The sequence below is a fragment of the Lytechinus pictus genome, chromosome 2 (assembly GCF_037042905.1).
Source record: "Lytechinus pictus isolate F3 Inbred chromosome 2, Lp3.0, whole genome shotgun sequence".
Lineage (NCBI taxonomy): Eukaryota > Metazoa > Echinodermata > Echinoidea > Temnopleuroida > Toxopneustidae > Lytechinus > Lytechinus pictus.
The window spans coordinates 14723007-14750855 of record NC_087246.1 but is presented as its reverse complement, the minus strand read 5'-3'; the positions used below and the strand labels follow the sequence as shown (position 1 = coordinate 14750855).

The 27849-nt window shown below is 36.4% G+C and overlaps 1 protein-coding gene across 1 annotated transcript; it reads left to right on the top strand.

Annotated features, from left to right (window-relative positions):
* The first annotated feature begins 68 nt into the window (after positions 1–68).
* Positions 69–26752, top strand: LOC129284268 (nuclear pore complex protein Nup88-like). The gene is made up of 15 exons (XM_054919694.2): positions 69–519; positions 6399–6568; positions 6897–7022; positions 10610–10876; positions 11586–11772; positions 12344–12503; positions 13561–13659; positions 14550–14643; positions 15027–15131; positions 15455–15604; positions 18963–19085; positions 19685–19831; positions 23234–23360; positions 23923–24038; positions 25462–26752. Exons 1-15 carry the CDS (start codon positions 220–222, stop codon positions 25523–25525), a joined length of 2235 nt encoding a protein of 744 aa, XP_054775669.2. The 5' UTR covers positions 69–219; the 3' UTR covers positions 25526–26752.
* The last annotated feature ends 1097 nt before the right edge of the window (positions 26753–27849 follow it).

Here is a 27849-nt window from a genome sequence, read left to right as displayed (position 1 = left end):
GACCTTTAATAAAGTATATTGCCTTTGGTCTTCAAAGTTCCCATGGGTGCATGGCCTGGGGGCGGGCTGTTGGCTTGGGGTCGCGATCCCGGCGGCCTGCCCCGTCCCCCGTCGCTGATCAGTGAAAGGAGAAATCATGATGTTTATCCTGCTTACCCCAAATTTCCAAATATTGCCACGACTCATTTTATCAACCTGTCAGTTTGGATTGATGTGGAAATGTCAGGGGAATCCCCTTATGACGTAAGACTACGAGATATAAGAATCTCACTTGGCAAAATGGCGGAGTACGCAAACCCCGAAGACTGGCGCTTTGATTTAAACTCGCATCCCATTTTTGAGAAGTTGCGGTCAAATCCACCTAGAAATGGCAGAAATGAAAGAATCAACCCTGAAAATTTGATATTTGTTCACGATGGTCAAATTTACGTGTGGGATAATGATGCAGCGAGGCTTCTAACGGCGAATCTCCGAGACGTCCTCGTCCAAGAACAAGCGCATCAGTGCAACACACTACAGGTAAGCTGCACTGTGTGGTCCCATGTGTGTATAATTAAGTTGGGTCTTGGAATTATTCAAAGTGGAAAGAGAATCTCCATCGTACACTGGTGGTTCTAAAATAAAGACCCGACACACGGCAACGCCTCAGCTTGTTTTTACGTGCCTGCTATGCGTGTAATCGAATGTAAAAGAATGAAAAATTTTACATCATCTTAATGGTATGGTATTCGTAATTATAGATCGGAATTGGTCACCATTGCATTGTCTGGACTCTTGGGCACTAACGTTACACTGTCACTGGTTGGAAAATGTGAATGTAACGTTAGAATAAAGGGCAAGAGTTCCATATGCACTCCCCACTAAAATTGAAAATAAAAACATGGAGAAGGTTCAGAATAATATATCTAGCCATAATATAGAACATATATGATGGGGGATTGGAAATACATACCAAAATATGGCTTTATTCCGTCAAATTTCGAGCAGGATCGAGCGCGTGTAATTGTCCATAGACATTGGTTTATTTAGTCAGTAAAGGGTCTGTGAGTCTAGACTAGTCGAACTATCGGCTGATAATCGTTAAAATACTGCTTCCGGTATCAGCGCTTCTCGTTAGCATAGCGGGAAGAGGTCTTGACTGCAAATAAAAAGAGGTGAGTTAGAGTCCGAACTAAGGTAAGCAACAGTAAAAATATGATAGAAAAATCTGAAATGAACAAATTAGAAGTCTCGACAATCTTTTGTTATTTTTGGTGGGGGGTGCATATGGAACTCTTTCTGAGTTAAGTGTCCAAATATATGAAAAAATGAATCATTTATGATTTCATGTAATAACATAAGAAAAAGGAAAGTGGAGATGTGACATCATCAGCCCACCTAATGAATATTCATGACGATGTGCATATAACTGTTTTCACAAAATATTGATAAACTTTGAAATTCAATAACTTTGTTATTTGTTATCCGATTTTGATGAAATTTTCAGCATTTTGCTCTGTGACTTTTACTCTATTCATTTAGATATTTATATTTTCAGCCTGGACCATTTATTTTAGCTGCGCAAATGCAGATTTTAATTGTATCCCCCGAACAGAGTTTGGAGGATACTATGGATTTGGCCTCGATTTTGGTGTGGGCGGAGACATGGTAACAAGTTTTTGTGGAAATAGCAGAGATGTCTTTGTGAGCGCTCTACCAGCTGCATTTCTTTTCCGATCATCTTCAAATGTGGCATGAAGGTCCATTATGGTAAAGCAAAGCCGCCTATTGATTTTGGTGTTTGCGGAGACATTGTTAACGTGGTAACAAGAGTTTTTGTGGAAATAGCAGAGATGTCCTTGTGAGCGCTCTACCAGCTGCATATCTTCTCGAATCATCTTCAAATGTGGCATGAAGGTTGAGTGTGGTATAGCGAAGCCGCCTCTCGATTTTGGTGTGGGCAGAGACATCGTTGCCATGGTAACAAGTTTTTGTGGAAATAGCAGAGATGTCCTTGTGAGCGCTCTACCAGCTGCATTTCTTCTCCGATCATCTTCAAATGTGGCGTGAAGGTCCATTACGGTAAAGCAAAGCCGCCTATCGATTTTGGTGTGGGCGGAGACATCGTTGCCATGGTAACAAGAGTTTTGTGGAAATAGCAGATTTCCTTGTGAGTGCTCTATTGGCTGCATTTCTTCTCCAATTATCTTCTGATTTGTCATGAAGGTCCATTATGGTAAAGCAAAGCCGTCTAGTGATTTTGGAGTGGGTGGAAACTTAGTTGCCATGGTAACCATAGTTTTGTGGAAAATTTGGTAAAACCTGTAACTTCTGCTTTTTTCCAGTTTGTTATAACAGTTGGCACACAGAAGCAATATTAGAAGGTGAAGCGAAGATGCCTATCATTTTTGGTGGGGGGTCTTAGGGTTAGGTTTATAAAATATATCCAGATTACTCTATAATTGTATTCCCCAACAGGTGACACTGGACAATATTTTAGGTTCTGCAGAGTCATGCTGCTACGTCATATTATTGTCATCAAATTTGGTACCCACAGGCAAAATGTGGGTAGGGTCATTGTCGCCATGACAATTGTATTTATTTGTCAAATATATCTGTGTGAGCTCTATATATCGCAATGACGGATGACGTGTTGGGTTCGGGGGATACATACATGTGCTCGGCCGCGCGACCCGCCGAACATCTCTAGTTATTACTATCAATCATTTTGATATAAAAATCGGTAGATAATGATAATTTACTTACTAAACGGACCTCTTTCGGCTCTGAACATCGAACGTCTCCGCGCGACCCGCCGAACATCTCTAGTTATTACTATCAATCATTTTGATATAAAAATCGGTAGATAATGATAATTTACTTACTAAACGGACCTCTTTCGGCTCTGAACATCGAACGTCTTCGCTCAGCTGCGCGCGACTTTGTTCTGAAAACGAGTGAGCGCGTGTCAACAGCATGCATTTCCAATTAAATCGGCCGATATGTCTCATGTTTGGGATAGTGCCATATTTGGAAGGGTGTCGAATTTCCCACCATAGGGAACCCCTGCGGTGGCCATTGCAGATTTTTTTGCGATAGATCAAACATGTGCAATCTTGGTGGCAATATTTCTGGCTTAAGTCACTTCCCCTTTGCAAGATGTTTTTTTGTCATTGATCTTTTGGAGTCCACAATTAGCAAAGGTCATAAGAATCTCTGGAAGTCAAAATAATGGATTTTACCCTTGGATTTAACCCCTGGAATATTTTTTTTGAGCAGCAACTTGGATCTACTGTGTGTGCAGTTCAATAGCAGGTATGTTCATGTATCTTATGCATGCAAGTCCCCTGCCAGTGCGGGTCCCTGTAGTTACGGGGAGGGAGTTGAAGTCAATTTCGTCCGATGTTTGGGAACTTTACTCTATATAATGAAGTGGTAATTTTGACTGATTCTCTGAGTGCTATTGAAGCGATCAAGGAAAACAACGATAATTTCGTTAGAGAAATCATAATTACCGCTACTTGTCTAAAATACAAAGGTACATTAATTTGCTTAGAGTGGATTCCATCTCACTGTAGGGTTAATGGAAACAAAACGGCTGACTTCTATGCATAGGCAGCCCTAAAACAAGAAATAGACATTAATAATGGTTTGAATATCCAAGAAACAAAACAGATTATAAGAATCCTTGCAAGAAATGAATGGCAGAAGAGATGGGACAAGCTAACTTCAGAATTAAGAAAATACCAGAAAGTTGTCTCCGAAAAAAAGAGATTTCAAAAGATTATAGAGAACTAAATTGTAGCAAATCGTATATACTTTGACCATAACACTTTTCTGATAATATCAAGGTGTATATTCATATTTATTTGGGTAATTGTTTATGATGATGTTTTCACCTTTATATTAGTCAAGCAATTATTTTGGGGTCCAGAGCGCGATTTGAATCGCCAAAATCGATCGTGGAGCACAACTCTACGTGTCCGATTCGGAAACTGCGTCCGATATTTTGCAAAAAACAAGCTTCTGTTAGTAAATAAATAATTTCCTTTTACCATATTTTTTCAATTCTATTTTTTTATGACATTAATATTCAATATTTGTACTACAGAAATACATATGATTTTTATGTGATTCAATGATTGTATTTTTGTTTTGGTCCAATTATGCTTAACTCTCCAATATTCGGGCACTTTACTAATCAGTATGGTAATTTTCTTGAAGAATGAAGGTAAGGACCAACGTTAAGGTCTCAATTTGTGAAAATATTGGCAAATTTTCTTTGAAAATTGCTTGCCGGAGATTGAAAAATGGTAGCTGAGTTTGTTGTTTTTATTTAGGCTTTTATCAAGGCTTTCCGAGAATTTTTTCGATATCCAGGCCAATCTATGCAAGCGACGAGTCCCAAATGCTCGCACAAAGACAATTAGCTATATGAAGACAAGCGCAACGCAGCCACACGAATTGCGATATATTATGACTGGTGAAGATATAAGGATGATGACGTCATTCAAGACGGCAATTCTTACGATGGCCAACGAAAGGATTGAGGATGACTGTCTAGATCATCATTTGAAAAAAATCAGTGCTAACTTCGGTCAAAGGTACAAAATTTCTTAATTTTATAGATTTCCTTGTCAAGTTGGATGTACTTTTTAAAAACAAAAATAAAATGTAATATTTATTAGCCTAGAGGACTCTTTGATATTTTTATAATTTTTACATTGTATTTTCATCATGGAGCCTAGACACGGCCCTGATAGGCTGGCTGTCAAACTTGATAAACAAACCTGGATATCCCTCTAAAATTACTATTTAGCCCTGCCATTTGTTAACATATACAGCACGCGACACTGGCATTGGTCCGATGGTCCCAGACCACTAGAAATTGCTGCAGGGCCAGTAACTCTTAAAATATAGCCAGATTTACTGGTCCGACATGACCAGTTAAAAATAAATTTATATCAAACTGATACAAATTATATTTTCTCCTCTTTTGTAAATTATAAAAATGGCTCTCCAAAGTTGAGAAATGGCTCTTAAGAATTATGTTGTGTGAGTTGTGTACTGTTTGTTGTATGTTTTTTTTTTGGGGGGGGGGGCAATAGAAGCAGTAAAAGACAGCAAAATAAACTCAAAGCCTTTTTCTTATGTTTTTCTTTATTTTGGGGGACCATTAAAAAATTAGGTTTGGACCAGTAAAAAATGAAAAAACTGGGTACATTTACTGGTCCGACATGAACAGGTTGGACCAAGAGGAAAAAAGGGTTAGTGTGGAGCCCTGGCAAGTGTGAAATTTATTGGATTTTGAAGACTTTATACACCCAATGCGTATAATGGTATAAAAAATATCAAATTATAAAAAATTATGAAAAATGAGAGGTTTCTTACCAGACGGATCTTTGGTGGCCAATGCAAAATTTTCCCATGCTGCGTAATACAATAGGCTTGACCCTTGACTCGCTTCGCTATGACGGAGCTATGATGAGCTACGTTATGAAGCGCTGTTTTGAAGAACAATCTGTAGACAAAGTTATTATTCAACAAATAATAATTATTTAGACAAAATTTATATTTTGGTTGTAAATACTTATTTTCAACCAAAATATAAATTTTGGCAATCATGTTGTGAGTCGGCAGGTGATAGCTAATAGTGGTAAAATCAATTTTGGAGCTTATTTGTAATTGGTTGCAACCTCAATTGCATGTATGTGGGCTGGCTGGGCTGAAATATAAAAAGTTACCGGTATTAAAGTGGTACATGGTCTGGTCTGGTCAAACTTTTGTACACATGATTATAGTGATTACAGTGCTCACCATATCATCGGGGAGCATTTCATTGACATTTTAAATTGTCAAATCTGTCAAATTGACAGCAAATGTTGATGAATTGCTCCCAGGCATGGTGTCAACTTCTGTAAATAGAAGTGATATCTCGAGAAGTTGAGAGTATAAAAGTATACACAGTTAATCTTTAATACTTTTGTGGGACTTGTCTTTTAGTGGTCAGGTAAATCGGATTCAGTAGAAAGTATTGATTTTGTCACTCCAGATTTTGGATTTGAGACCAAGAAACAGTGGGGCTCTCTACTTAAAAACGTGTGGAGCAACAAAAAAAGAAAGATTAATCCAAAATCGATGGGGTGGCCCCCCCCCCCCCATATATCTGCACTAAATGACAAAGTTTAAGCAAGCCAAACAGTAAAAAAAAAAGATATGTAAAATTCTGTGGCAATGTGATTATATTCAATGAGAGTTTATGTTACCCCTAGTGGAATCCAATTTTTAGATATATCTGAAATCTGCGAGTATGAGGTGAATCCAGCCACCCCCATTCACGGGGACAAGACCAGATTTAAGATTTTTAATTGATGATGATGATGATGATAAAGAACAATGAATATGCCCCACTTTTACAGGTTCTCTTGTGCATCAATGCCCCTGTCTTTGATGTTGAACATATAGTACCAAGTCTTTGTGGGGAGAATGTCTTGCTGTATGGTAAGAAAGGAGCCAGTGTATTGGTGCTTCCTCGGAGACATGGCAAGCATGGATTGTTTGAAGGAGGAAAGGCACAGATTAATTGCAGGTAAGTCTGAAAAAACAATTAAGTATTGCTAATTCTCAAGGTTATTCATTTTCAAATTTTGAATTACCAGATGTTATTACTGCCATCAATGTGTACATGTAAGGAAAGATCATGCTACATGGTAAAGCTAACAAAATTTCACCATTGATTAATAGTCCTAGAAGAAGTTATAGAATAATTGTTTTTTTAATGTCTATACTTTCATTTATGCTTTAGGGGCTCCTATTCTCAACCTTTCTTGACTGGCTTGGATTTCTTGGTGTTACTTCTGGTATTGTTCTTTGCATACTACTACAACTAGTTTTCCTTTTCCTTTTGTTTTTTTAAGGATTACACCAATAGCTGAGAGGCTCTTCATCTCTAATACATCATTATGTCTGCTGAAGGCTGCCTGGTACCCAGGGAGCGAGAATGATATGCATTTATCAATGCTTACTTCAGACAACTATTTCAGGTTAGACTCATTGTTCAGGGGGTGGGGATGACGGGTGAGTCACTGACGTCGGAAATATCTCACTTCTGCTAAGCAAGTGAGATATTTCCAACGTCATTGACTCGGCATCGTCAACATTGAAATCTAAAGCATGGTTAAGTTTTTTTAAATGTCATTATAACATAATAAGTATATGGAGCTATTGCATTATCTTGGACAAAAGAGTAATCGATTGTCACTGGTCAAGGTCAAAGGTCATTAAGGGTCAATGACCTTTTGTCATTTTGTGGTATTATAATAAACATAACCAAGGATAAAATTTTGGATTTTTAAGATAATTTTGAAAGTATAAGACCCTATTTTATAAAATTTACATATATTGGTTATCAAGTTTCTGCAGATAGATAGAAGCAATTTCAGGTCACTCGGCAAAGGTAAAAGGTTTATTTTGGGGTTAACAAATAGGTTGTACATTGTAATATGATTAAAATTCTTTAAAATTATGGTATCCCAAATGAAGTAATACTTGTAAGCAATCAATGTAATGTTAACAGATCCACTTTCCTTTGTTCAAAGTGTAGATGGACCTACTGAATAGTTTGTGACAACTTCTGGAATTCTTCAGGGTGACACTTCGGCACCATATCTATTTGTAATTGTAGTAGATTACATTCTAAGAAATTCACTAGATTCTGGACAAACAAAAGGAATGGACATCAAACCTATGTCTACAAGTAGGGACCAACACAAATATTTGACTGATTTAGATAATGCTGATCGATATAGCATTGTACTGCTTTTTTGAAGGATGCACAGGAACTACTTCTTGCAGTAGAGGATGCATCTGCAAAGTTTGGCCTCTACTTGAATTCCCAAAAGACCGAGTATGACATATAATGAAGCGCATGATCATGCATCAATACTGACAAGGGAAGGGGCCAAGCAACCCTAAAATGGCCGGGGGGGGGGGGTTGAATCAACCCCCCCCTCAACATTTTCTGCGATCATTCCGCCGCGCGAAATTTTTTGACCGCGCCACTCGCAGAGTTTATACTTTTAAGTCTCGCGCATCTTTTGAGACCAAATTTACGACGCCCGGGTACGCGGTTCCGAAATTACGCAACATTTTGTAAGTGCATGTCAGACCAAAAATTGTTCCAAAACGTGATTTTGTGTACAAAGTCAATGCAAATTGAGTTTTCTCATCTTATTCATAAAGATATGATTATTTTTACTTAAAAGAGCTGAAAGCAATTGATTTTAGGATAATTATGCTTCAAAAAGGTTGTGCAATAAATCTGGTAAAAAAAACAAAGAAAAACAAAAGGTTGAAAAACAAGGAAATACATAAGAAATTCATAAAACAATAAAATACATAAGAAATTGATTTCCAAACCAAGGTTTTTTTCAATTGCCATTGTTAAGAATGCTACAAAGAGTATTTTTACCAAAAATTAGCATTCTAGGAGCTTTATTTAGTGAATTAGAGCAAAAAGTATGATTTATGCATAAATTAGCATAATTAATTCATATAAAATAAAATCTCATTATTTTGGAAAATTTTACCATACAGCCTTGTAGATTACATCGCACACTACCAGCGTGCAAATTTTTGCGGCGCTCGCGCGATCGGCGGCCGAGATCTCAGGGGGGGGGTTGAATCAACCCCCCCCCCCAGCCACAGAACAGCCAAAAAAGCCCGGCCTAGTTAGGGTTAAAGGTCAAGTCCTCCCCAAGAAAATGTTCATTTGAATAAATAGAGAAAAATCAAACCAGCATAACGCTGAAAATTTCATCAAAATCGGATGTGAAGTAAGAAAGTTATGACATTTTCAAGTTTTGCTTATTTTTCACAAAACAGTGATATGCACAACACAGTGACATGCAAATGAGACAGTCGATGATGTCCCTCACTCACTATTTCTTTTGTTTTTTATTGTTTAAATTATACAATATTTAATTTTTTACAGATTTGACAATAAGGACCAACTTGACTGAATCATATAGTATTAAACAATGCTAATTTTACATGTTCAGGGATGAATTAATCGTTGTTTCACTTGACAATGAGGAGAAAATTAGAATATTTCATATTTCATATACTAGTAATGAAATACAAAAAAAGAAATAGTGAGTGAATGATGTCATCAGTCTCCTCATTTGCATACCGACCAGGATGTACATATAACTGTTTTGTGAAATTAAGTGAAACTTTAAAATGTCATAACTTTCTTATCTTACATCCGATTTTGATGAAATTTTCAGTGTTATGCTTGTTGGATTATTCTCTTTTTATTCAAATCAACCTCTGTCAACAAAACTCTCCCTGTTAAGGGCATGTGTAGAAAGTATCCTTTTGTATGGTTCAGAAACATGGACCGTCAAGAAGTCCTTAAAAGATAGATTAGATGGCGCATACACATGACATGTATACTTGGCTTTTAATGAGGGTACAAAATATTAGTTAGAGAGATCACAAAACAGAAGATAAAATTCATGGAGATCTTCCTCCTATCTCCACCACAGTAATTAAACATAGTATGAGATTTGCTGGTCACTGTTTCTGTAGTGAGAAGGAAGTTATTTCTGATGTACTTTTGTTGCACGTCCCTCATAAAAACGAGAGGACGAAGACCTTTGAATTTTGTTGATTACATATGTAGGGATACAAATGATATGTTACATGATTTACCAACTCTCATGTCAGATCGCGAAGCCTGGCGTACCATTGTTGATTCATTCTAGGATGCATCCCATTTGTAGTAGTGTAGTAGTGAATAGGTATCTACTTGAAAAAAAATTAAACAAAGATTAAGATTTGAAGTTTCAAAATTATTTTGAAATTGTAAGTCTTTATTCTATTGAACCTGGATTGAATGGTTACCAAGTGTCATTTACGTACCGGTAAGTATAACCTTAGGTTAGCTGGTCGAGGTCAAAAGTAAGTTGAGGTCATTCATTGAATGAATGGTTGTTTTTGTATTCTATGAAGCTTGTACATTAGGTTGAGAATTGATATTTTGTCATAGTTAATTCCACATTCATTCATTTCCTTATACCTTGAATGTAAAGAATATGTCTGACAAGTATTTATTTTCATGAGTATTCACATGTATTCACATGCATTTTGGATAAAATGTTAATAATTTTAGGGCAAAGCCATTTTGCTACAGCTGATATTTTATTCAATAATCGGAATTCCCTTTTAGTAATCTCCATATTGATTCGCACAATAGATAAATCACACAGGTTATGGCAGTTATAGGCATTGTAGTGATATGTAACATGACTTTGATATAAAATGTTAATTTGCTGACAGTTATAACATTTATAGTATCTTGTGAATTACATACGTTCAACTAAAACAAATATAATACAGCCACACATGTGTAGAAAATAATAAAATATTGGTGATGTATCTCTTTGGACTTAGGCAAAATATTATTCATTATTAAATGTCACATGCCTAATCTGGTCAAAAAAAAATCCACAGACTTGTGTGATTATTTGACTTACTGAAAAAGTTGAACATCTTCACCCCAATTCCTATACTTGTATTAAACAGTGTGGATTGTATTAAATTTGAGTATTCTCTTTGTTCCTCACAGACTCTATGACATCACTTCACCACTCAAACCAGTCCAAACCCATCGACTGGGATCACATGCTACCAGCTTTGCCTTGTCTTCCTCTCACTCCACGTTTGACGCTGCACTGGGTGAGATCGCCATCACCTTTGATTATGGCCCGCCCTCTCTAGTCCAGGCCAACACAGTGTACAGAGGGGCGGGATCAGAGAGCTTTATATACCCTGTCTTCATCCTTAGAGGCAATGGGGATATCTATGTGCTGAATACAAGTTTGACAGATGTTAGGTAAGAGAATTATGGGGTATTGCAAGAAACTTGCAATCAATTGCAAGTCTATTTTGGGTCCCTGAATCAATCATATGTCTTGCAATTAATTATAAATTTGTGATTGATTTCTGAACTGATTCTTGCAACAAGGAGTGTAATCTGGGCCCTGTCTTACAAAGAGTTACGATTGATCAAGTCAATCTCAACTGTATGGAAATCCATCCATACCACAATATTTCCTATAGGAAATTTGCACAATCTCCTGAGTAAACAAAGAAAATCACACTGAAAAAACAAGAGAACGATAAAAGCATTTAGACTTCATTATTTCCTTTTAAATGTGACAGACTTATTTGTTAAGCCTACACAGTGTCCATATCATGCCAATATAGTGAAAGAATTGCCCCAAACCATTCCATGAAGGATTGTGTTTAACGGTTTCCCTAATCAATGATTGAAGCTCCACAATTTGGAAAACACTGTAGCAGAAGTTTGGTTCATGTAGTAGGAAACCCATATGACATTTAAGTGTTGTTGTTTTGTTGAATTAAGTCTATGTGATCTCTGATTATTACACTCGTAAATAGGAGCTCATGCTATCTACTTCATTTCATACACTATTCAAGAATAAGAATAAAATTTTACACCCTTTTATGGGCATTAAACATGAATGTTGGTCATTTCCTCTGTACTACCAAATTGATTGCCACAACTTTCTTTGCTGCAGATATTCACACACCAAGCTACTTGGACCTCTGCCCATGCACCCCCCTGCAGAGGATAACTATGGCATGGATGCATGCAGTCTTTGTTGCCTTGAAAGCCAACCACCAGTTCTAGTTGTTGCTACCACCTCAGGCCTTCTCCACCACTGTATCCTTGTTGCTGGTGAAACAGATGCTGACGATGACAATGTAAGAAGGTGTCATTAGAAATATATTACATGTTAGATAATGGTGTATTGGTAGTGGTAATGGTACATGTAGAAAGAAATTATGATGATGGCCATAGATTTATTATGGGAGAGGTTGTAAAAATGATTGTGGTGATCAGGCAAATTTTTTTTTTTTTAAAGGCTACTTTTCACAACTTACTGCCGAAATCTGTAATATTGGATAAGCTTTAACATTGCAATGAATGGGGATTTCCAGAGCTCCTTTGAGCATTCCGGGGTTAAATGATAGTAAATGATATGGACAAAATAATGTATTTCATATAGCAAAATACAAAAAAAATAGTGAGTGGGTGATGTCTTTGGTTCCTCATTTGCGTAATGGCCAGGATGTGCATATAACTCTTTTGTTAAAATTAAACAAAACTTTTAAATGTCATTATTCTACATGCGATTTTGATTAGCATTATGCTAGTTAGATTTTCTCTTTTTCTCAAATACACGTTTTGTTCGGATGGACTTGCCCTTTAACGAAATGTAAATGAATGAATGCAATATTGTATTTTATATTGTATTAATTTCTTCGTATGCAGACAAGCATCCAATCTGGTGACACATCAAGCATAGCTTCACTTGGACCAGGTGACAGTGAATTCTCTCTGTATGTGTATGAGACTGTAGAACTGACGAGGTGTCCTGTAACAGTGGAAGATTTCGATAGCGATATATCCTATCCCATCATGCTTCATTCAGGTAAACAACAGACAGAGAAAGTGTGATAACGGGTGATGAGAAGCAACCATTGCTTTAGCTGTGGACTTTTATTTGTTGTTTTAAGTCTGGGTCACACCAGAACCGAATCAGCTGCGAATCCATCCGAATACGTGTATTCGGGAGGATTCAGGAGTATTCTGCTCTCCCTCCCCGAATACGAGAAAATTCAGGAGGAATTCAGGAACATTCATGGAAATGTGGAAATGACAAATTTCATTCGGGCCACATTTGGGATGTATTCAGATGGAATTCGGTTGGATTCTTGGAGGCATTCAAGGTATTCTGGGCAGTCAATTTTTGGCAATTCTGCTCTGATTCAGGACCTATTCACCTCTGCTTCGTGACAAATGGGTTCCAATTTCACCAAATCCATCTGAATTGGGCCATATTCGGGCAGAATCGGTCCGAATTTATTCGGGAGAAATTGGTTTTGATGTAACCCTGGCTTTACTGCAAGCAGCTTTGGATGAATTAAATTCATCATACAAAAAAAATCATGTAAATATGTCATATGTTAGAATGAGTTCATGTAGACAAAATCTCTTTTATTGTCTCATGAAATGCATATTGATTAAAAGGAGCCATGGTGCTTCCTGTCTGAACATCTTTGAGGGGGGAGTCCATCATGAAAGAATGAGAGATGCACATTGCATGTTAACTGTAGTCTGCCTTTTTTTCACTAATGATTGATGGTCAAAGATTAATAGTGCAAATTCTGATTAGAAATTGAAAAATACGGATTGCCGTGATATTATCAATCAAACATTTTCAAAGTATTACATGATGACTACTTATTAATATTAAGGCAAAAAGAAAAATGAAAAGAAAAAGTAAAATAGCCAAAATTTCAGGTATTTTGTGCTTATCTGGCCCTTCTGATATTGTTTAGGCATTCATCCATTTTGTCTTTCCTGTATTTTTCTGATTTAGTCATTAGTACGATATTGTGTAGGTATGTATTATAAAGTCTGTGTCCAACATTGTTTTTCTCTCTACTAGTTTACTTTTCCCTCTTCCATTTATTTTTTTTCTGTAGATCCTTCATCATGTAAGAGATACTTCTGTTCTCACAGCGGTGGAGTACATAGTGTCATCTTGGCCTGGCTGGACAAACTAGAAAAATTCTGTAGTAATGGTATGAATGATTGTGTTTAGGTTTCTATAGTTATTAATACTTGTCCCTTCCTGTCACTTACTCTTACTTACTTGCATTCTTCACAATTTGTAAACAAATTTGGGGCATTACTCCTATAGGTTTAAGATCGCATGCTCAATCTGTAATGAAAATTATAAGTCAGAAAAAATGGAACCAGTGGGATTCGAACCTGCCATCTACTGCTTTCCGGGCAGCGAATTATCCACCAGGCTATCCTGACTTATGATTTTCATTACAGATCGAGCATGCAATCTTAATATACTTAATATACTACAATATTTCTTTTTAACTCAAATTACAGATTTGCCACTAGATATTTCTGAAGTCTCTCCAATCATATGAATTTATATCATATTATTTACCCGATGACTTAAACTGCAATCTCTTATACTACTTTCCATTCCATTCCATTAATACTCATCAGCATGGTTTCCTAAATTTAATGATGTTTGAGTGTACCATATTCTATCTTGATTTACACATTGATTTTAAATGTATTTGCATACCATGTATGATTTATATGCCTTTGTTTCTTTTTGTCATATTTCACTTTCCATGATATCCCTCTTCAAACTCCGGCTTTCAGAGTACCCTCCCTACATCTCCTTCAACTTCTTTACCTGCCTAAACCACCCCCTCCCCGGTGTGCTACCTGTCACTTATTCCTTCTAAGTTTTCTTCATTTCTTTCTTCCTCTTTCCATTGTTATTAATCTTTGGTCATGATTCGAAGATGTTATAATTGTCATATGTATAATGATTTATTTGTTGTATTTTGTTTTACAGTTTAAATTCCACCCAGTTCAGCTTTGGGCTGCCATGTGGTTTCTAATAAATACCTTTTCAAATATATTTTGTTTTGTTTTATAGGAGGAGATGAAGAGGAAGAGACTATACATGAAGTGAACCAGGATCATCCCTGTATATTAAGGCACATGATTTGTACCATGCCCTCAGAAACTTGGTAAGATATAAACTTTACAAGATAACAATTTGGAAGCAAAATCTGTAGTACAATTTTATAATCTGTACACAACTTATTAAATCACATGTGCTCATCATAGTAAAGTAAAGAAGTATTGCACTTCTTTGGGAAATGTCCATTTATTTATTGTGCCTTTGCCCTTTGGTAAACTTGTATTAGTTAAGAATCTTGGATATTGATATAACAAAAGTTATAGATGGATGTTCTTTTGTGGTTCATGCATCTTGGATAAATTACAAAACTGAGAAACAGTTTGAAATAGAATACTGATTTATGAGCATTTTAGTATCAATACATGGGAACAGAATTTAAAACAGAATAGTACAGAATATTCACTTGCTTTTATATCTTTTCATCTTTAGTGCTCCATCTCCTATTTTGGGTGTGGCAGTCATCATCGATCAGTTGCTAGGCAACAGCCTCATATGCTTGACTCACAACAGGGAATGTATGAGCACACCCCTTGTGTAAGTAATCTCATTGATAGGTCATTTGAAGAATATTATATGTGAATGAAAATACCTGCAAGCTGTTAATGATATACATGTAGATTTTGTGGATCATATTGATGATGATAGGATTGATTATGATTATATGGCAAAAGTGATAAAATAGTTAGTAATATTTTATGTTCACTAAGTATTGATATTGAAAAAAAACCATGGTGATGGATGATGATGATAGTGCTGATGATAGTGATAAACTGAGTCCGAAGAATTACTTGTTCCACTATTTTTCCTACCTATTCTTGTACTACTATAATCAAGATCATATTCCTTTCTATAACCAGCCCTATAGAAGCTTCTACCCCACCCCCACTGATGTCTGAGGGGAGGGGTGATGAGCCTCCAGTGTCCCCCCTCAGGCAAGCCAACCCAGAACCATTCCAGAAGTACATCAAGAGACTCCTCCAGAGAAACCATTCCAATCCTATTCTCAAGTAAGTCTTGTATCATTCTGCCTGATTTGACAAAGAAAGTGATTGGCATAAGTGTATTTTTCCATAAGTAAATAGCAAAAGGTTTGTACAGTTTTTGTGGAATGTGTGTTAATGATTATTGATTTCACCTGCACAAATGTTAATGAGTCATATCTAATCACAGAATGGGTGTTTTTCTATGAAATTTTCCCTGGAAGAGAGAAATTGATATTTGAAATATGAAAATCTTATTAACTTGATTTGGTTACTCAGTCACTTGCTTCCTTTTGTCAAAGTAGAGTGGTATTCTTCTAATGGTTTACTGTGATACAAGGAATGAATGAATTGATAAATAGGTGTTTTTAATTAATAAATGAATCAATGTTTCACTTAGACAGTCAGTGAATATATGAATGCATTCATGGATGTATGTAAAAGAACAAAAACACAACATACAATAACAATAATAATCCGCGAGCAGCTTGGCAGTGTTTGCAATCAATGACCGACTATGTTCCCAAAAGAGATCAATCACTCGCGAATGTTGATGACCCTTTTAAGATTGCAAATGAACTTAATAGGTTCTACGGACGGTTTGATACCCATGACTTCAGTGATATAATAGACGGACAGATAGCTGAATTAACTGACTCTCGAGATGATACTATTAAGATTAAAGAAAGAGATGTATTAGTCCAATTCAATAGAATCAATCCAAGGAAGGCATCCGGGCCCGATCTAATTACCGGAAAGGTACTACGTAATTGCTCGAGAGAACTGGCATTGCCGTTTTGCGTTTTGTTCCAAATGTCGTTAGATAAACAAGTGATACCCCTTTGCTGGAAGTCTTCTATTGTTATCCCTGTAGCCAAAAAGCCCCGCCCCTCTGAACATAACGACTATCGTCCGGTAGCATTGACTTCAATAGCGATGAAGTGCCTAGAACGAATTATACTGAAGTATATTCTCCAACCCATAAAGCACCTGGTTGACCCCCATCAGTACGCCTATCAGCCAAAGAAGTCTGTTCAAGATGCGATCCTTTATTTGACACATATTCTCTGCAAGCACACAGATGAAAAGAAATCGTACGCTCGCACTTTGTTTGTTGACTTTTCGTCCGCATTTAACACTATTCAACCCCATCGACTTGTCGAGAAGCTGAAATGTCTGGATGTGAAACCGTCCCTAATTTTATGGCTAACTGACTTTCTTCGGAATAGAATCCAGCGCGTGCGCGTCCATGATGCTTTGAGCGATCCCATAGTAACGAATACAGGTTCACCCCAGGGCTGTGTGCTCTCTGCAATCCTATTTGTTCTATATACCAATGACTGTCGTTACCTTTCTCAAAATGTCTCTATTCTCAAATACGCAGATGACACAGTTATAGTTGGTCTAATTAAGGAATGTGAACTTGAGTATCTAAACTGTGTAAAATGGTTTACCGACTGGTGTAATGACAATTTCTTAGATCTCAATGCAACAAAAACCAAAGAAATTATATTTGACTTAAGAAATAATAAACAAGTAGAACCAAGTGATTGTCGTGTTAGAATCAATGAAGAGGAAATTGAAATAGTTCATAAGTTCAAATACTTAGGTACCATTATTGACGATGGATTAAAATGGGGAGATCAATGCAATTCAATTTACAAGAAGGCAATACAACGGATGTATTTCATAAGAAAATTGAAGTCATTCCATGTTGACCGCACCATAATGGTTTTATTCTATAGATCACTTATTGAAAGCATCCTCATATTTGATTGTGTGGTTTGGTTCACAAGCTGTCGCAAAAAAGATCTGAATATACTAAGTAGAATGGTCAGACAAGCAGAAAAAATAACAGGACACGACCTAAACCTCACTGATGTATGTCGAAACAGAATACTTGAAAAGGCAAAAGAAATACTATACAATAATGATCACCCATTGAATGTAAACTACGAAAGGATGAGATCTGGTAATAGACTACGGTCAGCACGTTGTCGAACAAATAGGTTCTTAAACTCATTCGTGCCAAGCTCAATCCGAATGCTGAATGAGGAAGGGATTATGTAAGAATAATAATATGCCTAATAATGTAAATTTACCTTGTCGGGTAGTTGATGTTAATTCTTTAAAACAACAATATTGAAAATAAAAATAATATGTAAATACTGATAACAATAACAATTACAAGTGGACAATGCTGTGAAGATTTATAGTACTGATTTATTACAATTCTAATGTAATTTCAATTCAATTTCCGATATCTAACTTTCAGTTCAGATTTCCATTTCAATCTTAATTTTAATGTCAATAACAGTATTTTTTTCAAATGCTACCCAGTGGGTAGCATTTGCACGTGTATATCATAATTGACTATATGTGACTGTTTGATTTTCTGTAAATATGTTCATTTTCTATGCTATGTTATGTATGTTCAATACCATGTAAAAATGCAAGTTTCCACTTATTTATTTATCTGGACAATAAATACGACCTTATGAACCTTATAAGTTTAACCCTTATTAAACTGAGGGGGGGTCAATTTGACCCCCCCTCGACAAATTTTGTCACTACGCCGTCGCGCCAAATTTTTTTACCGCACCACTCGCTGACTTTTTACTTTCAAGTCTGCGCACCTTTTGAGACCAAATTTGCGACGCCCGGGTACGTGGTTCCGAAATTACGCAACATATTGTAAGTGCACGTCAGACCCGAAATTGCTCAAAAACGTGATTCCGTGTACAAAGTCAATGCAAATTGTGTTTTTCAACCAAAAATCATAAATGTATGATTATTTTCACGTTTGTTGGTTTTAATGGATTTATTTTATGCTATTTATGATCGCTAAAGGGTCCCTGACAAAGTTCATCGGAAAAAACAATGGTTTGAAAAAACAAAGAAATACATAAGAATTTAAAAAACAATAAAATACATAAGAAATTAATCATATTTTTGCAATTTTTTTGTAGATATTTGTTAGAAATGTAATAATTGATACTCCCACCAAAAATTAGCATTCTAGCTATATAAATTGAGTTAAAGGCAAAAACATACAAAAACCAAAATTTAGGGAAAATTTCATACGCTTATTTGCATAATTAATTAATTAAAAATATAAACAATTAATATTTTAAAAAAATTTCTATACAGGCTTGTAGTTTACATCCGGCTCTACGCGTGTGCAAATTTTTGCGGCAATCGCGCAATCAGCAGCCGAGATCTGAGGGGGGGGGGGTCAAATTGACCCCCCCCCAGTATATACTGGTCCGAAATAGCCCAGTTAAGATAGGGTTAAGTGTCACCATAGGGGAGTTAGATTGAGTAGAATACAAAAATCTATTTGTTAGGTTGCAATATGTAATGACTCTGCAATTTTTGTTGATAGGACGAGTAGTAAGACACAGCTCAATCTTGATGAATGTTTCCAGCTGCTCCTACGAGCCACCAAGACACTGAGAGAGGAATATATTCATAAACAAGACACAGTCAAGGAAGAGATTGAAAAGAGGTGAGATTTCTTCTATTTAGTTCCTCATCTTGTACTGGTTTTCAAGTATGTATCTAATATTAACTGTAGCATCCATCCTTGCAATTTAGCAGCAAAAGTGCCCCAAATTGCCAAATGTTTGGTTGATTTCATGCAAGGAATTTTGACCAACCAAAGGCTTAAAATCTCCTAAATGCATTGAAAATAATATTGAAATATTTCATCTCCATTTAAGATACCATTAGTAATGTTCATATAGTTAATGCTTTGCATCATATGTGATTGGAAACTATATCTCCAGTGGATTAGAAAATAATTTTGATTGATCTCTAAGTTCTGATTTACATAGAATTGGTTCAATCAATCTGAATTATAGAAAACTTTGTCATAATTCTTTATTAAACATTTATTTCAATTTGTAAATGGAAAGAGCAAACAGCAAGAGATGCAAGAGAATTCATGATTTTTTACACAACATTTTAAAGGACTTTTGTAGACAAGATGATTGTCATGATAATAAGCTTTCCATAGTCCAGATTGACCTGTTCAATTACCACTCTCTGTAAGATGTGGTCCTTGGCAACTCACTGATGCATTATGGGTTATTCTATTGTCTGTAGAGTTAAGATCCTGAAACAACAGAAACGGCAGCAGTTGGCAGATCTTGCAGAGTGTCAGCAATTAAAGGGAGATATCAGCATCAAAGCAGAGGAGTTAGCTGAGAGGTATAGTGATGCAGAGGATAAACAGGAAGAACTTCTCAACAGGTAAGCTCATTGACAAGGCCACTTATTAGGTGGTCTGTCAACGACAGATCACCTATTGATTTCGCTAGAATTTTCTTTCTTTATTTATTTATTCTTTATTTATTTTTATTTCTTCCGTACACTTTTTTGTACACACGTTCACTCGAAATCGACATGGTCAATTTCCTTCAAATTTCTGTCAGTCATCAAGCCATATGATTTCAAGTAAAATCAACTTTTTCAAGGTCATTAGGTCATCGTGACGTCATCCAGGCGCCATTTTGTAAAAATCAGGTCATTATCATATCTCGATAACGAGTCATCAAAAATCAATCATATTTGGTATACATCAACTTCAGGTCAACGGTCAACTAAAAAATTCATCAAATTCCGCGCGCGCACCTCGACGCGCACGTACGCGCGCATTAAAATTTTAAAATGCTCAAATTCGTTCCAAATTGATTTTCCATACGTTTCAGGCCATTTTAAGCATTTTGCAAAAAAACGCGCGCACGCACATGCGCGCGCGTTTTCGCGCGTAATTGCATCTTTCAACATAGAATCGCCAAATTTTTTTATATCAATGCACCGATAATATAATTCTGAACAATTTGATACCTTGATCAACCTTCTACGACAAGTAATAACGAAATTATCACCCGTTAAACTTTGCAGCACGTGTGCGCGCGAGCTCTCACTACAGGCCATATATGGGCAAAAACATGTCTATTGAAAATTCACTGTAGCTCTTTAAATAGTCCGTTGACCCCCAATTTTTTTTCATATATCGATAGAGTAGGAGTTGTAGATTTGATTTCATGTCACCATTGTCCCTCAATTTGATCATGACGTCATCAAAATTGCGCCTAAATTGAAAATTTAATTTTTTCAAAAATGACGTCATCAAATTTATGCAAATTTGATCATAACTCCGTGAATATTGATCATTTTTCGCCCAGATTTCGATATGTAGTGGTTTAGAATGTACTCTTTCTCGTCAGTTAGCATGAATTTTCATTTTGAAAAACGCATCATGGTGTAAAATTGCGATGAAAAGAGGCATGTCATTTTTCCTCATTTTACGTGTAATCTCTATGGGACATGACTTTTTCTCAAAACTAGATTCTACATTCCTCTATTTCGTGAGCTATATCTCCATTTTTTCTTGTTAGTTATCCCTGAGCTTTTGGTATGATGTAGCTGAGATTCTAAGCTTTCGGAAGTGTGCCCTCCATTTTTCGATCAGATGCCAGGATCATGCCCGTTTTTCGCTTGCAAAATTGGATTTGTAATTCTCAAATTTGCTTACGTGTAATCTCTATGGGAACGTGTAATCTCTATGGGGAATATCGTGGCTCAATGGATAACGCACTTGACTTGAGTTCTCGGGGGCGCAGGTTCGAGTCCTGGGGGTGAACAAGATTTTTTTTTTTTCTTTTTTTTTTCTTTTTACCACCTCGTACATGATCCTTTATGATAATTAAAAGGTATGAAAGTTAAAATTTAGCAAGATTAAACAGATTATAATTACTTTTTTCATATCACATGTATTTTCATATATCAAAGAGACCCTTTTCACAGTGCCTTATCATCTCCCGTCTTTCACAAGTATTCCATCCATAATGAACATTCCGTTGTCATCATGAAGATCATATTGATCTGCTTGAACATGGTAATAGTGATCATGATGGCGAGAATAAGGACAGACCACCTAATTCGTCCGCATGACGAATTAAAATCTAGTTGTCTTTCAAATTGCAAATCCTTGCTGTATAATGTGCACTGTGTTTCTTTACCTTTTTTCACTCTCTGTGTCATCTGATTTGAAATGTGTCTCACAGTTTTTGTCTCGCCTGCGTAGCGGAGCGAGACATAGGTATCACTATTTCCGGCGTCGGCGGCGTCGTCGTCAACAATTGTGTTGTACACCCAATAACTTTCTATAGCTTCGAGGTGGGATCACCAAATTCATACCAGAGGTCCATCTCCTGAAGGCACAGGTCAAGTTCGAATATGAGTCGAATTTGAATAAGGTCAAAGGTCAATGAACTTTCCATGACTGGCACTGTGCTGTGTTGTACACATAATAACTTTCTATATCTTCGAGGTGGGATCACCAAATTTATACCAGAGGTCCATCTCCTGAAGGCACAGGTCAAGTTCGAATATGAGTCGAATTTGAATAAGGTCAAAGGTCAATGAACTTTCCATGACTGGCACTGTGCTGTGTTGTACACATAATAACTTTCTATATCTTCGAGGTGGGATCACCAAATTTATACCAGAGGTCCATCTCCTGAAGGCACAGGTCAAGTTCGAATATGAGTCGAATTTGAATAAGGTCAAAGGTCAATGAACTTTCCATGACTGGCACTGTGCTGTGTTGTACACATAATAACTTTCTATATCTTCGAGGTGGGATCACCAAATTCATACCAGAGGTCCATCTCCTGAAGGCACAGGTCAAGTTCGAATATGAGTCGAATTTGAATAAGGTCAAAGGTCAATGAACTTTCCATGACTGGCACTGTGCTGTGTTGTACACATAATAACTTTCTATATCTTCGAGGTGGGATCACCAAATTCATACCAGAGGTCCATCTCCTGAAGGCACAGGTCAAGTTCGAATATGAGTCGAATTTGAATAAGGTCAAAGGTCAATGAACTTTCCATGACTGGCACTGTGCTGTGTTGTACACACAATAACTTGCTATAGCTTCGAGGTGAGATCGCCAAATTCATAACAGACGTCCATCTCTTGAAGGTACAGGTCAAGTTCGAATATGAGTCGAATTTGAATAAGGTCAAAGGTCAATGAACTTTCCATGACTGGCACTGTGCTGTGTTGTACACACAATAACTTTCTATAGCTTCGAGGTGAGATCGCCAAATTCATTCAAGAGGTCCATCTCTTGAAGGCACAGGTCAAGTTCGAATATGAGTTGAATTTGATTAAGGTCAAAGGTCAATGAACTTTCCATGACTGGCACTGCTGTGTTGTACACACAATAACTTTCTATAGCTTCGAGGTGGGATCGCCAAACTCGTAACAGAGGTCCATCTAATTCATATAGCATACATGTAGTTTTGACACGCAGCCTCTTCATGACTGCAATATGCAGGCGAGACAACGCTTGGCGTTTGCCTTGTTAAGTTCATCTTTCAAATTCATGGGATTATTATTATTATTAATTTTTTTTTTGGGGGGGGGGGAAGGGTGTAGTGTACATTCTGTCTTTACACACTGTAGAATTAGCTACTTATCTGACTACATGCATTTTCAGAGCGTGTCACCATGTTATGGTTGTTTATGTGATAGCTTGTATACATTTTAGGTTGAGTTGTTCTACATACGCTGCCGAGTCGGCTACCCACATGACTTGAGGACATATTAAAACTATGTAATGTTTGTTCTGTTTACAGGGTTGGGGTTGTCCTACACACTCTACAGAGTCAGCTACCCATCCTATCTGAGGCTGAGCAGGGTATGAGAACAGAGTTAGAATCAATGCAGAACAAGATTGAACACCTCAAGACATCACTCAAGCAGGTTAGTCAATGAAAATTTATCACTGATTATTTCTCAACCTTTACGTGGTTCATTTGCGCGTTACAGAATCTCATGGTCGCTGTGGAGTCTATCAAAGCATGAGATAAAATATCACAATGTGTTCTCTTGTACCATCTGATATTAGCTGTTTCAGCAACTGGGCATCGTATTCCAACACTATCCAACATGCAGACAGAACTGCAATTACACATGATTGGCTGGTCTTATGCACACTGTGTTGCACTGAAGAAAACTGCTATCTGTCTGCGTACATTCTGATATGACACACCGACACAACACATGCCACAATACATGGCAACATTCAACAGACTGGAAATCCCACAATGAAAGATCAACTAAATGTTATGATAACATTTGATGTTATTTGCACAAATTGGCCCATTGGTTCAGTTTGAAAAATGTCTGACTTTCAATGTCAGTCCCCCTCCCCCCAGAAGTTTTTGAGCAGCTAGAAGCTGAATCTTTAAAATCTATCTTTGTTTTAAGCATATGAACACTATATATATCATAGATTGATTTTTCTGTTCTGTCTTGTTTCTAGGTGAAAGCTAAAAACATCTATCAGCAGAAGTATGCTGAGAAACAACAAAAGATTAAGGCACCACCATCTTTGAGTCGAGCCCAAGAAAAACAGCTGAAATCACTACTCAAAGAGCAGTAAGTATTTGACAGAGAAATATATTGTTTGTTCTCGACTTGATTTATCAATGAGCCAACGAATGCCTGCTTGGTTTCTTTATTCAAAAGTTATAATGAATGTTACAAGACATTAACCCTATGATTGAATTAAGTTGATTATTTCTGCCGACATCTTGATTTATATTTGTAATCATTTCCTTTGTAAACTTTTGTATTTGTAATGCAAAAATGAAAGGCAAATTTCCTGTAAAGGGATAATAAAGTTCAATTCATTCATTCAAATTAAATTTGTAAATATAATAGGGCAGTCGAAGGCCATGGAATTTTATGCTTTATTGATTGGCCCTAATGCTCCTCATTCGCCTAGGAAATGTTTATGCTCTTTTCAACTTTTCCCAAATTTGTTGTAGTATAAAAATGTTTCCTCTGGAGAAGTGGCCTTGCCTGATTTAAATTTAAGGCCTATTTAAAGCTGTGGTAAAGGATTAGTAATGTGAATTATTTTAAAATGTTATCCAGCATTCCAATTTTACAAGTGGTAGTGGTGATGTTTTTCAGTAATTAGAATTCAAAAGAAAAATTACATTTACCTTTGCAATTTTGAAGAAATACAGAGCAAAATGTTTGCTAATGTCATATTATCACTGGTAGCATACATGTATATTCTCTGTGATAATTTGGATATTTGGGATTTTTCCGGGGGGGGGGGGGGGGAGGGGCAGTAGTTATCCAGAGAACATCTTTTTTCACTTATTGATGCTGGTTGGCTCCTATATATATAGGGTGTTTTTATGCCTTCGCACAATGTACATGTACGTGGTTGCTGGAGGTAATATGACTCATATTTATATCCATCCAATTTTCGCTCTCCTGATAAGTAAAGGACCACTTGATGGATCAAGATCAAATTTGGTCCAAGTCTGCATATAGGCATGACAATGATCCAATTCCTTTTGGGGGTATTTCGGGGTTGTTTGCCCAAACATATCATGTCCTTAACATAACTAAAGAACCGTTTGAGTGTCAACTTCAAACTTGGCTGATGTATGAAGGCCTTGATGCAGTGCGATGATCTGGTAGATTTTGGGGTCATAAGGTCAGAGGTCACAATTTTTATATACTTAAAAATATATCTTTCATGCGATGATAGAAGGAACCTATTGAGGAATCAATTTCAAACTTTCAAACAAAGCTCATGTATCTGTATGGGATGTTTGACAATGATCCGAGTCGATTTCACGGTGACACGATAAAAGATTACAAAGGTTATTATGTAATGATTTTAGAGGTTAGGTGTACTGTTTTAAGTACATTATTGGTCTAGCAATGACAGAGGCATAAATTTTTACTGTATGCTGTCTAGAATCCACTTAGTTTGTCTAACGTAAACATTTCCTGTCGCTAACAAAAGTTTCTGCTTGTTTCTCTTTCTCTTTCACAGAACTGAGGAAATTGCAACTCTCATTTCAGAAGTTCAGAATATCTCAATAGCGGTTGGGCCATGAGCTGAAATTACCAGTCAATCAATTGTTATATACAGGGCTTCATTTCATAACACTTTTCCTCATCAACATAGGACAATTGTTATCAGCTTGATTGGTTTAGAGCAAGTGTTGGGAAATGGGAGAGTATTTGTGAAACACGGCCCTGTTGGTGGATATGCATGTTTGTATACATACACTGACCAAAAGAAAGCCCAAATCATTCTCCTGAATTATGTTGATTTCAAATGGAAATGAAAACATATAAAATGTTTCAAAGGGGCCTTTGATTACGGATACAGTTGGGTTCAATAAGGACATATGTAGTATGCCGGTCGATGAGTTTCTTGTTGGAATGCTCCCCTGGGAGTGGAGAAAGTGCATGAGCGGGATAATGATAATTGCATGTAAAGCACTTATAAACGCTAAGTATTAAGTGCTATATACAGTTGTGCTCAAAAGTTAGTGAAACCCCAGTACAAAATACACTCCTTTATGTTCGGCAAACCCCCCAAAAAACTTTATTCAGAAATAACTAAAATATGGCAGAAATTTTAAATATGCTCATATTCTGGTGGTGTTCACTGCCTTTTGAGCACCACTGTAAAGTAACTATTATTATATAATGAATGATATGATGTTTTCTTTAGTGATTTATTCACAACACTTGTATGATGTTGAATACTACTATGATTCTATATTTTGAATTCTTCTTAGATACTAGCATGAAGGCCATACTGATAGAGTATTCACGCAAATGTAGGATTTTTTGTATCGGGCAGAGCATTGACGAAGAGAGTTAGTACATGTATCTATGCTCACCAGCATACTCAAACATTTGATTTTAGCAAAATTCTTACCAGTTATCTGTTGCCATACATATAATTGTGACAAATATATTATGCATAAAGAATAAGAATAAAAACTCATGGTAAAGAGGGAGGGGGGGGGGGTGCGATTAACAGAAACTCTCTTTGCACCTATGTACACAGCTGATGCAAAGTTTTGAGTTGGTTGGTAGGAATTGTATGCTCAGCTTAAGTTTTACTTCGGACCTTATAGGCTTTTTATAGGCCTTTCATGAAACCTAGATGAGTTTCAATATAACAAAAATTGTCAAGAAGACATGTGCAACATTCAAGTCATTTAGGTGATTCAGAAAACCTTGCTACATGCTGTGTTTTCAGTTTGGTCGTAAGAGAAAAGCTCTCAACTATGTAATGTACAGTCCTATGTAAAGATATGCTATACTGCCTATACAAAATACTATATGCATAGCAGTCTTAAAAAATGTGCGGCATATTGCAATACGATACCAGGAAAATTATTACCTGCATGGACATATGCTTTGTAATTACATGGCCCCTCAACCCCTTGACCAGGATTTTATATTGATATATTAATACAAAATTTACATAGACCCCAGCGTGAATTGTCTCAGGTATAGGGACCAAAAAATTACTTAAATTCCAACAAAATACCACATAAATGAACCTGTTTTGTATACAGGGTGATTATGTAGTTTATGGCAGTTCCCTTAAGATAATTTGAATGAAAAGAAGAAACTTGAACCAAGATATTAAAAAGTAATTCTACTTTACCATTTGCCAATATTTTGGAATGCTCCAAGGAGCAGTGTTCAATCATTGATCTCAAAGAAATTATGATTTCCAGTATATTTTTCATTTTCATGAGATTTAGATTTTTGTCAGGCTCAGTATCTATGAATGATAAAGAATACTGTCTCACAAAACTTGACACCAGAAACATATTGCAAAAGCAATTTATCTGCTACTGAAATTTGGACAATTGATTTGATGTTCTTTTTCTTTTATAGAGGAACATTTTACTGATATCAAGTTTTATTAGATTTGGCCCTGAATTGCCTTCCATTGTAACAAGAGGGATGTCTGAATTTCACGTTTGTATCTTGACATATTAGTGTGTATATATAAACATAATTTTTTGTTCATTTGTAAATAAAGTGCATACATATTGCAAATAACAATGTTTGAATGGTTTGTTTACAGCTGAAGTCAAAGAAAAAAGATCAGATGCATTCCACAAGATCCTTTCTTCATTTTCTTGCATTTTTTTTAACTCGTGTTAATTGAATTCAGTTTCAATTTGAGTTAAATCAGTTATTAACAGTTGTATGATCCAAGTAGATCTGACAAAAAAAAAGTAATGTTGCATTTTTTTTTTTTTTTTTTTTTTTTTTGGGGGGGGGGGGGGCATTTCAGTGTTTGTATACCATTATCTCTAATTGGATGGGAATGGTCCACGGGGCCTAAAATGTGGCAGTAGGAATACCTACTTAGCCCTATTGAAATAAGTGTAAATGGGTT

Excerpts from the sequence above, each read along its gene's own strand:
- LOC129284268 (XM_054919694.2), top strand. The coding sequence starts at position 220 with ATGTCAGGGGAATCCCCTTATGACGTAAGACTACGAGATATAAGAATC. Across the intron at positions 7,023-10,609 it reads ACTTCAGACAACTATTTCAG|ACTCTATGACATCACTTCAC; the intron begins GTTAGACTCATT and ends TGTTCCTCACAG. Across the intron at positions 10,877-11,585 it reads ACAAGTTTGACAGATGTTAG|ATATTCACACACCAAGCTAC; the intron begins GTAAGAGAATTA and ends TCTTTGCTGCAG.